Source organism: Notamacropus eugenii, chromosome 4 (assembly GCF_028372415.1).
Source record: "Notamacropus eugenii isolate mMacEug1 chromosome 4, mMacEug1.pri_v2, whole genome shotgun sequence".
Lineage (NCBI taxonomy): Eukaryota > Metazoa > Chordata > Mammalia > Diprotodontia > Macropodidae > Notamacropus > Notamacropus eugenii.
Window position 1 is genome coordinate 36,000,940 of NC_092875.1, and position 12,153 is coordinate 36,013,092.

The 12,153-nt window shown below is 48.6% G+C and overlaps 1 protein-coding gene across 2 annotated transcripts in view; it reads right to left on the reverse strand.

The window, feature by feature from the left end:
- Positions 1-6,820: 6,820 nt before the first annotated feature.
- Positions 6,821-12,153, reverse strand: part of ATP2A2 (ATPase sarcoplasmic/endoplasmic reticulum Ca2+ transporting 2) — a 60,856-nt gene continuing 55,523 nt past the window's right edge. Inside the window, exons 17-21 of one of the 2 annotated variants that reach the window (XM_072600490.1) lie at positions 11,741-11,826; positions 11,501-11,634; positions 10,805-10,922; positions 10,586-10,706; positions 6,821-6,990 (exon numbers count right to left, since the gene is read on the reverse strand). In XM_072600490.1, the coding sequence (XP_072456591.1) occupies positions 6,977-6,990; positions 10,586-10,706; positions 10,805-10,922; positions 11,501-11,634; positions 11,741-11,826 (473 nt within the window). In that variant the 3' untranslated portion in view covers positions 6,821-6,976. Of the gene's footprint in view, positions 6,991-9,013; positions 10,707-10,804; positions 10,923-11,500; positions 11,635-11,740; positions 11,827-12,153 lie in introns of those variants that run through there. The other variant, XM_072600489.1, reaches the window with a different exon arrangement.

Here is a 12,153-nt window from a genome sequence, read left to right on the forward strand (position 1 = left end):
GTAGCCCCCCAACAAACTGATTCAGGGTCAGAAATGCTGGCCATACAATCTCCATCTCTACCCCCAGCCTAAGTCTTAAGTACCTGAAGTAGAAACCAATCCGAGCTGCGCTTTGAACTTGTGTGCTTAATTAACTTGCCTGTAGCCTCATCTGATTCATGTGGTAAAGGGATCCCTCCAAAGCAGGCTCCCCCTGCTGCTCAGAACCAAGCTGTCTGTAACCCAACCTGTGGTTCCTCCCAGATTGGTTCTTGTCACTCTGGGGGAGGGGGAGGGGTCTGAGTCTGCTCTCTTGATCTGCCCTCATCTGTCTCCAAACCTGGGAACCATTCATAAGGATGGGCCAGGACTAGCCCTTCTGGGGGAGAAACCCCAGAGCGAAGGTGCACGTGTCTCCTAGACTTGGCCTGGGAGGCTGCCGGGGCATCCTCTGCCATGGTCCTTAAAGCCACAAGTTTGGCTCCTCATGGGGCAAGCCTTCCTGCTCTTTTCTTCCAGGTAGTTCAGCACCAGCAGCAGATGATGGATGTTCAGACCCGGGTAAAGTTGGCTGTGCTATGCTGCAAGGTGGGGAGGGCTTCCTTTGGAGGCATAAGCCTCAGCTCAGGGCAGACACAAGGGAGCAACTCCACTTCCACCTTCTACTCTTGCCTTCAGCAGTGAAAATGAAGGGGGCAGTTACTTCAAAAGAAGCACCTTGTGTCTGCTTGTAACTGCTTACAGAGCGCCAAGCAGCCTCCTTCCCCATAGGCAAAGCAAGTGCCCTCCTCCCAGCCCTCGAACACAAGCAAGAAGCGACCTCTCAGAAGTCTTTGGGGCTCACTTAGGGCCTCTTCTTGTACCTGTGGTTCTATGGGCCTATGACTCTGGGCCAAGGTGCAGCCTCCCCTCGATGCCTTGACCCTTTCACTGCTGACAGCAGGAGATGGGTTGGATCCCGCAGACAAACTAGGGAAACCTGATTTAAGTAGGACCCCTGGCTAGGCCTCCAAGTGGTCCCTAGGTAACTCCTGAACTGCCCTCTTGGCCCCTAGGGGAGAACACTGTGAAGGAAGGGCCAAACTTGGGTTTTCTGTGGCTGGAGGTGAGACCACGGGAGGGCTCCCAAGGTGCTAGGCAGAGTCACCTGGCTGAGTTACCAGGAAGTGGGCGATGGTGGGCTTGCTGTGATAGGACTCCTTTCTATAGAGTGCTTTAAGATGGGTGTGGCAAGGGTTGGCATCCCCATTCTACAGAAGATTGAGGCAGAGAAGTTTGAATAACATGCCAATGATCACCTTGTTTCTGAGTGTCCTAGCAGAGATGAACCCAGGTCTCCTGACTTGTTGGCATTTGCAAAGGTGTTGATGGTTCGTGTTTGTTCGTTTAGCTCTTGGGGCTTCGTAGGCCATGTTAGAATGGGCCAACTTGATTGTATTTAGCAGCTTTTAGATTAGGCTGGGACAGCCAACTCCTCTTAACCCCTTGAGGCTAACTTTCCCTTCTATTTGTATCTGCTCAGGGAACACATACCCCTTTAACATGTCACCACAAAGGTCTCAGTCTCTGAGGTGTTAAAGGTGCTGCTATTGGGACAACGGGACTGTCAGGCATTTTCTAGGACAAAGTAAGGCAGGACTGGTTGCACCTCATCTGTCTTCTCTTCTGGAAGCCCCACTTCAGCTCAGTGCATTTGTTAGGTGCCTACTGTGTGTCTAACGCTGTGCTAGTTGCTGGGGATACCAACCAATGAATCGACTAACCCACCACTGCTACTCCCAAGGAATTTACTTTGTACTGGGAGATAGAGTGTGTACACAAAGGAGTAAAAATAAGACAATTTGAAGTAGGAGAGAGTCCTTGTAGCTCTGGAGATGAGGAGAAACTTCCCACAGATTCTTTTCTGGGGCATAGAGCACAGCCCCTCAGCTGAGCTCCAGCAGTGGAGGAAGTGGGAGGAGCTAAAGTGTCCAGGCTGGGAAGCCTTCGTGCGTCACTGTACACAGGGCAGGAAGATGTAAGGAGACTGGCTGATGGCAATTGTTGGAAGGGCTGCGGGAAAACAGGCACGGGAGCGTAGCCTTTTGGGAGAGCAAAGTTTCTAAACTGTGTGGCCCAGCAGTACCCCTAGTAGGCCTGTGCCCCAAAGAGGTCACAGGAGCAGGGAACGGGCTTATATGTACAAACACTGGCAGAAACTTCTTTTGTGGGGGATGTTTGAAGAAAGTCATGCTATATGAATGCAACGCAAGACTCTTGCACCCTAAGAAATGGAGATGGGCTTGTAAAGAGATGTGGGGAGACTCCAGTGAACTGATGCACAGAGAAGGGAGCAAAACCAAACCTTTCTGTGGTGACAGCACTGTGAAGACAAGATCATCATGGTGACTGAGCCTGACCCCAGAAGACCTGGGATAAAGCCGGGGGACCTTCCTCCGCAATGAGACGTGTACACTGAGACCTCCTTTACAGACAGAGCCAATGTTAGGACTTGTTCTGCTTGACTATGCATATTTGTTACAGGGGTTTTTCTTTTTGTTTTGATTTTGGGGGGGGGGGTGAGGTAGGGGTGGGAGATGGAGAGGGAGAAAAAATAGATTTTTGTTAATTAAAAAATAAAATTAATTTAAAAAATCACTTTGGCACTTGTGGGCATCTCTTTGCTGCGGCTTATCTTGGTGGCAGAGTAGATAAGAGAATGTTTTAAGGTATTAGTAATAATAATTGGCATTTTACATAGCACCTGCTGTGTACCAAGCACTGAGCAAAGTGCCTTGCAAATATTATCTTCTTTGATCCTCACAAAAACCCAGGTGTTATCCCTATTTTATAGTTGAGGAAACTGAGGCAAAGATGTGACTTGCTCAGAGTTACCTAGGTGGTGAGTGTCTGAGGCAGCATTTGACTTCACTGCAGGCCTGGTGCTCTGTAGGCCGAGCTGCCCCATTCTGACTCCTCCATTTGTGGGCGTTCTCCCTTCTGTGAATGATCATGAACATGTGGTGTCTGATCCTGCTCGTTTCTACCGTGGAACATAAGCTTCCTGAGGATAGAGCTTGGTTTGTCTGGTATGCCGAGAGCCTGATGTGGTACTTTACTCTTGGTGTCTAATAAATGCTTGCATTGGGTTAGGGATGGAGATGGCCATTAGCGGGCCTGCCCAGCCCCAGCCTTCAGGGGTGCAGGGCCACCCATGCTTCCCATCCCCAGACCTCTCTAATGTGGCCCCTGTACCCCTAGGGGATTGCTGCCTCTCATCCGTGCTCCCTTCTCTTCCCTTTCATCTCTGTGGGTGGTGTTTGGGTCTAGGAATCAAGTGGGGGTTTAGGAAGGAATCCAGGGCCTTTTCAAAACCAGAGAAGAGAGACCATTTCCTGGAACCACAGGGTTTGGAGGTGACATCAACCCGGCCCTGATGCAGGCTGGCTTAGGTCGGCCCATGGAAGGATGAGGCTGACCTTTTTGGAGCCTGTCTTCCAGGGTGGCACCCCTTCCCCCCCCCCCCCCCCCGCTGGGCTCATGGCCAAGGTTTCCCACTCTTACCCCATGAAAACTGCCACCCTGGACTTGGCTCCCTAAGGCCCAGCTTTGTCTTTGAATTCCAAATCCAATTTTAGCTAGAGGTATGGGAGTCCTAGAGGCCAGAAAGGCCATCCCTGTCATTTTACAGATGAGGAACCAGAGGCCCAGGGAGATGAAGAGAGATGTTCATCAGATTTAGTGCTGTGAAGTTAGACTCAGGTTTGCTTCTGAAGCCAAGACTTCTCATTTCAGAGCCGGTCCCTTTACGTCTACTACCATGCTGCTCCTGAGCAAGAGAATCCTTGTCCAATAGTAGGGATGTGCTAGAACCCGCTCCCAAGTTTGTTATATTGGAGCAAACTAGAGACCTACTGATCTTGTAGCTCTTGGCACCCCTGCCTTGCCCAGTAAATATCATTAAATTGTGGCCTCCTTCCTGGTCTGCTCAGTCAGTGAGTGGGGTGTGTGGATGGGGAAGGGGTGCAGGCAAAGACCAGGCAGAGAGGAAAGCAGGGTGTGAGGATGGGAGCCTGGGGCTAGGGCCGACTTTTCCAGGAGATCCCAGCCCTAGTGCTACCTGTTTGGCCAGCTGGCAGGGACGTACATGCCTGAGTGTAGGCGGGCCCCAGCATGTTGGGGAGGAAGCTTGCCATTTTAGAAGGCCCAGGAGAGCGCGTGTCAGTGAATGTGGATGTTCATGTTACTGGGTCTGAAGTCCAACTCTGTCTCAGAGGTGGGACTGGGACTATTTCTGAGTTTCCCTCATCCTGGTACTTCGCCCATCCCACTCAAGAAAGGAGGGTCAGGTAGATGTCTCCCGTTGAGGGTTCAGATCAGAGCTATGGCAAGTGCATCTCTTGCCTCTGGATTATGGCTGACTCAGACTACATCTTGTACATGTTAAAAACCCAATTTGCTTCCCTCTTCGTTCCATGCCCTACTCCACTTCCTCCTTCCCTTTTAGGTTAGCAGCACTTAGAACCCTGAGCAAACTAGGCACCTTTGCCAAGACTCGCGGGGAGGGACGTGTTTGGCTTGCTTAGATTTGGGGGTTGCCTCAAGACCTGAAAGGCAGTCTCTTCGGCATGCTGTGAGATGATTTCAGATGGAGGGACCCAGGGTGCATTCCCCCCACTCCATTAGTAAACACATGTTATGAGGTTGGTGCTGACTGGTGGCTGTTCTGACCTCGGGGTCTCATGGGGATCCCTGGAGGGGACAGCCTGGGTCCATCCCAATAGAGGGGTGACCTTTGGGGGGAGGGGAAGGTACTTGGGGACTGCAGCAAGACTGAGAAGGGCATTTGGAACCATATGTAACAAGGATATCATGATTTTCAAGTGGCTTATTAGGCCTTGACCCTGTCTTGTGGGAGACCAGAGAGGGGTAATATGGAGTAGGAACATAGAGGCGGCTGGCAAGGATTTGGAATCATACAGTGTAATTTGTCTAGAAAAACACTACCATAGTAGGCAAAGCCTGGGGAAGCCCAGACAGGAACTGATAAACATTTTTTTAGCCTTTGCAGGAACTAGACATGTCAGACCATCCTGCACAATTTGGTAACATGTGGGGTGGGCTGTCCTACTCTGCTTCTCCGCAGTGGAAATAGGGAATAAGAGGGAAGCCTGGAGATTCTTAAGTTTGACTGTCCCTCCTGCATGGTCTAAGGTTCATCCAAACCATCCGGGTCATTTTGCTAACAGGCAGGGCTTATTATTTAAACCTGCTTTTCAGGCAGCCTGAATAATTCTGGGTTTCACTTGGGGAAGAGCTCCAAGCTGCTAACACAGATGGGTCTTCTCCCTACCTGTGAGTTCTCTGAACTGCCCCAAGCCAACATGGCCAAAGCCTGACACTAGCTAAGTTTCTGGCAACGACCCGGCTCTCATCTGGCATAAAGTGGCTTGGCAGTTATGAGCCTTTGCCGACTTCCCCAGCCTCACCGGTCCAATAACATGGCAAAAAGGGCTCTGGATTGGGAGTAACAGGCATGGGTCCAGCCTTGGTTCACCCAGCGGTGGTGATCTTCATAAATATGGGGTTTGGACAGTGGTTACATTTTAAAAAATGATGTCAGATGCTATTAAACTATGATTGACCTTGGTCTATGAAGGGGAAAATAGACCTTTTCACCCGAGGTGGGGGACCATAGGAGTGAGATATTTCACACACAGCTGTTTTGCCAGTTTTCCATAAGGGAAGGTGCCTTGTGTGTGCAGCCAAGACAATGAAACCTTGAAAACAGACTAATTTGAGAACCTTTCTTGGTCTCAAAGAGAAAGAAGATCCCCATGAGCCTGAGATCCCCTAGGCCCCTCTGCTCTGCGTACTGCACGTTGACCTAAGTCCCTTCCTTCTCCTTACATGCTCTTAGGTAAAGGCAAGTCAATGTTCCAAGCCTTTTTTGGTGTAAACGTATGGATAGGCCTGGAAGGGACAGGCTATCAGGGGGCATTATTCTGACCTCACCACCTGCCATGGCATCGAACTCAAGAAAGGGGGGCCATTACCCTGGAAGCTCTGAGAGCTTATCAGGCTGCCAACCATTCCCTCCTTCCCAGGGGCTAAGCTAATGGCTGGATAGGCCATCACCATTGGAAAACCAGTGCATCAAAGAACACCCCACAGCTGTATTGTAGAATAAATTTATTTACCTGAAACCATGACGGTTGTGATGCTTATTGTTCTGAGCACAGAAATAAACAACTCATCTTTATTTACAGTCTCTAACGTCCAACATGCGTCTGTGATCAAAAGTGGACTTTTAGCGTTAGGTTGAAGAGGAACGCATCACCCTACTTGTATTATTGCACCAACATCTGTCTACTGCTTGGATTTTCCTTAAATAAGTTACATTATTACAGTGCAAAAGAGTTGTTTGCACACATTTAAAAAAAACAACAATAAAACTGAAGTTCTGGACTGGAGGGCTGGCTATGGTTTTTAACATTCAACATCTGTAGTGTTTTTCATGAGTTTATAAATAAGCATACTGTACATTGCTGTTTATAAAGTAGCACGTTTCAATGAGACCGTACAGAAGGTTGGCTACTCACAACAGAAGGCATGCATTACAATTGAGGATTTGTACATTATATAAGCTATGGCATTTTATCCCAGGGAGAAATAGGGAAACTTGGCTGCCGGCTCCTAATTCTCAGTCATCTGAAGTTTGTAAAGACTCAAATCTCCGTACAGCAAAGAGCCAGATTTCCCGGGAGGGTTTTCAGATTTGTTAAGCGATATTGCACGTTTGTAAAGTAGTAACTGATTCTTTTTAAAAAGTGAAACCCCATTGAAACCCACACGTACGTCCTCCACATCACACACAATGAGCTTGAGAGGATTTTTTTTCCTGTTTTTGTTTTTTTTCCAACATCACACATGCAGAGGGCTGGTAGATGTTGCTAAAAAAACGCACATGCACGCAACAAAACAACCTCACACTTCTGCACAATGGTTTAGGAAGCGGTTACTCCAGTAATGCTGAAAAGGAAAGAGAAAGGAAATCAGCATGGTAGGAAAATGGGGGGAGAAAGGAAGTTACTCTTATGACAAAAATAAGACCAAAAGATCCATAGTGACAGAGAGAGATGGTGCAGAGTTGGCTCTTTCTGGACCTCAGTTCACTGGCCAGTATGATAACTGTCAATGGCCCATAACGAGAGAGGGGGAGGGGAACACCTGGACTACACTGACATATTCAAGGCTAGCTGCCTTCACCCTTGGCTTGGTGTGGTTAGGAAACATGTCCCAAGAGGTGGTTAGTGGATGTGAAATCAGCATACAGGAGAAAGGAGGGTTAATGGTTAAGTGTAAATCAGAAGTGAGCAGTGAAATCAGGCATTCATTCCACCGGGCCCGGCCACCTGCTGCGTCCTGGAGAGATGGCCATGGTCTCAGAAATGCTTCAAGGAGATGAAGGGAGAAAACCCCTTCATCAGTAACCCAGAGGGCAGACAAAGACTGAGTGGAGTTTTAATGCTCAAAGTCATCCAGTAGCTAGGAAGTGTGCTGTCTTCAGGGCGGTACCTGGTGCCTTTCCCTGCTAGACTGAGTTTATTCTAACGTGAGGCTTTAGTCAAAACCTGACGGGTCAGTCTTCAATTCCTACATGGGAACAGATTCATCTTTGGGTGGGGAACAGGCCAGTTTCTTCCATGTCATTCTAAGCTACTGCCAGAGTACTCAGCCCCAAGTTGGGCTACGCTGCTCAGACAGGCAGAGGTCAAGATGGTGTTCTCCCTGTTCTCCTGGTGGAGCCTTTAGAGATGGTGGTTGAAAGCTCTGGCTCATTACGGAAGAAGCAGGACAGGCACATATCTACCCTCCTCCCAGGATTCCTACCCATACCGCACAGTACCAGAAACACGGTCATGGTAGACTGCAAAGCAGCAGAGCAAAGGAAGGCCTTACGGATACAGGTATCAACAGCACAAAGGGCTTCAGGAGCTCCTTGGTATTGAACTGAGAGGAGCCAGGGAACAGGTAACTTAATGGCAGCCTCAGCTGATGCAAGCAGAACTAAGAGGGCCCAGGATGAATGCTGGGAAATAAGGAGAGGGTCCTGCCCCATCCATACAGAGAAGGGAGTCAGTCTGTCCACTGCCCTGGACTGTTCCATCCTGCAAATCAAGGAAAGATGGCTACCAACTACAGTATGGATCATTCTCCATGGCTAATGGCACAGTACACCCATCTGTAGGGAATCTGGTAGCAAGCTAGCCTAAGCTATAGCAAGGCCCAGGTCCCCCTCTCCTCCTCCAGGCATTTCAGACAAACATGATGTAGGCCCATGAGGGCACTGGAGACTCACTGTCTGCTGCTTTCTGTGGGGGAGGGGGCCCTCCATGGTTCCCCCTTCCCCCTCTTGAAGGAGGGCTTGGGTAGGGAGACCGTTGACTGACCTTCAAGACTGAAACAGCAGCAGCTCACACAGGGACTTAAAAAAAAAAAAAAAAAAGGAAGGAAGGAGTACATGACCTAAAATTTCAGTTTTCCTTTGAAGCATTCCCATCCTAGAATCTTTTGGCATTTTCTACCTATTAGACCCTCCTTTTTTGTGATGTCTTCCCCTTCCCATAAACACAGAGAGGCAGACTGAGGGATGTTGGTCCCTCTAAGGGTTTCCTCTGACCAAAGGGTGCTGACCAAGTGGCTCTGGGGGGGATTTTATCCCACTGTCATTTATCTCTGGTGGGGACTTAACTTCCTCTATAAAGTCAGCCAGTTGTTGGCTACTGACTGGATGTGTTAGCTTAAAGGCCCAAGGATGTCACCCAGAAGCAGATTAGAAAGAGGGGGCTATGGAGATAACTCCCTAAAGTAATGAACCTGGTGAGGACCCACTGATCCCAGAGCTATGGACACAGCTGTACCAGGGGAGCTAGCTCAGTCTGTGACCTGACTGCCCTCTGATGGTCCTAAGGCCAAATTCTCATCAGGAGCTGGCATGGCCACTTGGGTCAGGTGCCCAAAGGGCGCAAATCACATAGCACAGCGAGGGAGCTGGGGACCAAGGAAGTCATCATTTATTCATTAACATCGTACAGTAGATTATTAAAAAAAAGCAAAGTCACCCCTGGTTAACAACAACAAATACTCACTTTAGTTGGTGAATGTTGGAAGGCATTGGAGAAAAACACCACAGTTAGGACCGTTAATGACTTACACGTTGTTGGGATCGGACCGAACTTGGAACATGCGCAAACATCAACCACGATGATGAGGATGGTGGTGGTTAGTGCCACGGTAAAATAAAAATTTGTCCTATACAGTATGTCCATTTGGTCATGTGCTATATACAGATTTTACAAAACACGCGCACACGCACACGCACCCACCCACCCGCCACTGGAGCTCATGTTACATCTTTTTCTGTCAGAAATGGCATTAAGAGTATCTAGCAGATGACAACTCATGCCCTCAGACCCAACTTCTAACTGTGTCAGGCTCTTGCCCCTCTCAATCACTACCAAGGCTCTGGTCTAAAGTCTTGAAGGAAAAGGAATAGACTTTATTGGATTCGTGAGGAGTCCCAACTGGGCTTAAGTCACTTTAAGAGTTAAAACGAGACAGGTCTTCTCCTCTGTCCATTTAAAAGGTTTTATTTATTTCTTTTAAAACTAGATAAGTGCCGCTGAAGTGGGCAACATTGGCAAAACAATGTCTGTTACAAGAAAATACATTAGACGTTTAAATAAATAACCTTAAAAACTACGCTGGGGGAGATGAATCCAGGAGAGTGAATCTGGAACAATGTTTTCTGCACAAGCGAGAATAGGCCTACCTCTCATTGAGACGGATGTAAACAAAACCATCGGCATCCGAGAACCAAGAAGCCAAGAGGGAGTGGGGGCAGAAGGGAAAAGGGGGTGGTGCTGGCGGTGAGGGGCGGGCAGGGAGGGCGGCAAACCAAAAATACTGACTGAGGTAGCAGTACTCTGCTCAGTGCAGAAAAATTGGCTTATGAATAAAAAAATTAGACGGTGACATCAAATTAAATCCAGGTGATCATGCAGAAGACAATACATGCTATTTAGTTTTAGAAAAAAAAAACAACCACACACATTCATTCCCTAAAATCTGCCGCCAATTAATTTGCTGACAATGTCTGCTGGCTCGACGATTTCTTTATACAAGGATGAGACTATTGGACAGAACACTGTACATGCTTTTTCATCTACAAAAAAATATTTGCATAAAATAGTGTTAGTTCTCTGTACATGTCAATGGACACTTTAATTATGTGTATAAAAAAGGAAAATCTTGCCCCACTGGAGTCAGAAAAAGCAAACAAAACCGAGAGTATGAAACCTCCTTCACCAGCAAACATGTTCATGGGAAAATTCAGCAGAAATAGACAGTTGCTTTAAACAATAAAAAAAAATTAATTGATTAAGTTAAACATCTTTTATGTAAAACTACGTCAGTCAAGACCAGAACATGTCACTAAAGTTAGTGTCTGTGCTATAAAGCCAGATAACCAAGGGCATAATGATCAGCACAAACGGCCAGGAAATCCCTTCGGTGCAGGCTGGGAAAGAGCACGTTTTGGAGGTGGGCTGCACACACTCTTTACCAGGTTCCAGGTAGTTACGGGCCACAAATTTCAGGGTCTCATCCATGAGGATCACAGGCAGGGAGATCTTCAGCACCATGAGCCACTGGGTCACATTCAGAGGCGTGATCTGGAAGATGAGCTGAAGAAGGGGCCGGGTCACTGTGGGGCTTCCCCACCAGGGTGGGGACTGGGGGTTTGGCGGGCAAGGAGGGACCCTTGGGGGCCCAAAGGACTCACCGGCAGGGGTTCTACATAGAGGATGAGGAAGTGGAGGGACATGGAGAGGCAGATAGAGCCCACCAGCCAGATGTTCTCCCAAGGTGGCATCCTCAGCAAGGACTGGTTTTCTGATAAGCTGCGGTGCGACATTGAACACACACACACACACACACACGCACACATCCATACATACATCCCATTACCCATGTGGAAGAGGACTAGAGTGAGCACCCTACAACCATCAGAACAAAAGCCAAGCATTGAGACCTGTAATCCCACGCTGCCATCTTGGTACTGGTCCCTGACCCAAACGCTGACTTGATTTGCCCTATTTCCATAGGGGACCAGGGGGCAATTTCTCTGCTCCTCCAGGCCCAAGGGTACCTCCAATTTCAGCAGTTTCCAAGTTCTGTTCCCTTTGCCCTTTAACATCTCAAGTGACTCAGAAATTTCCGTTTCTCCTGCATGATAACCAGTTACCCCAACAGCAAGAGCTACCTTTTGAATTAAGAAAACACATACTGAGGTTCAGCCATGAGGTCTTCCTGCTCTCCTGTCTGCAGGGAGGATCCCCTCTGCCCACAGGTAAATTGGAGGCCACTTCTTACAAACACCTACCCTGCTGTTCATTTGTCAAGGAAACCATCTTGTAAATGGTAAAGTGCTACCAACCTGTCATGAGAGCTGATGTTTAAAGGCACTGAAGCGACTCACCTGTTGAGAGCATTGCACATCTCAATGGTCACCAGCACAGAGAGTGCCATTGTCATGGGGTATGGTGACTCAAAGATCCCGCAGTCCACACCCTCGAAGTCCGGGTTGTCTTCTTTACACTGCAAGAAGTGACTCTGCAACCAAGGAGGGCAAGGTTATACCTGGCATCTCTGCCCCCCCCCCCCCCCCCCCCCCGCCCAACGGCTCTACCACCCCTCATCTCTCAGGACAGCATCGTACCAGCTGGTAGAAGGTAATTCTTGGACCTCCATCTGCAGCAATGAACCACCATGCAGCCGCTCCCACAGTCGCTGCTCCGACATAACCTGGGGACAGAACAAACAGTGCATGTGAGGGCTGCCTAGGCCTTCTCTTGCAGTTAGGGGAGAGAGGAAGAGTCAAGGGACACTTGGGGTAGGCCATTTGGGCCAGCGAGACACTCAGGGCTAAGAGCCAAGGGGGATGCCTCAGCCTCTCATGGGCTGCCAACCCCCAAGGCAACTGAGCCTCCAGGGCACAGGAGAACTAAGGTGAGTGGGTCCGAAGTCCACTTCCACACCATTCATGCAGACAGTAAATATGTCTTTAGAATGAAAGTAAGACTACAAGGGGAATGTTCAACCTATTAAGGAACAATCAGTATATTCCTTGAA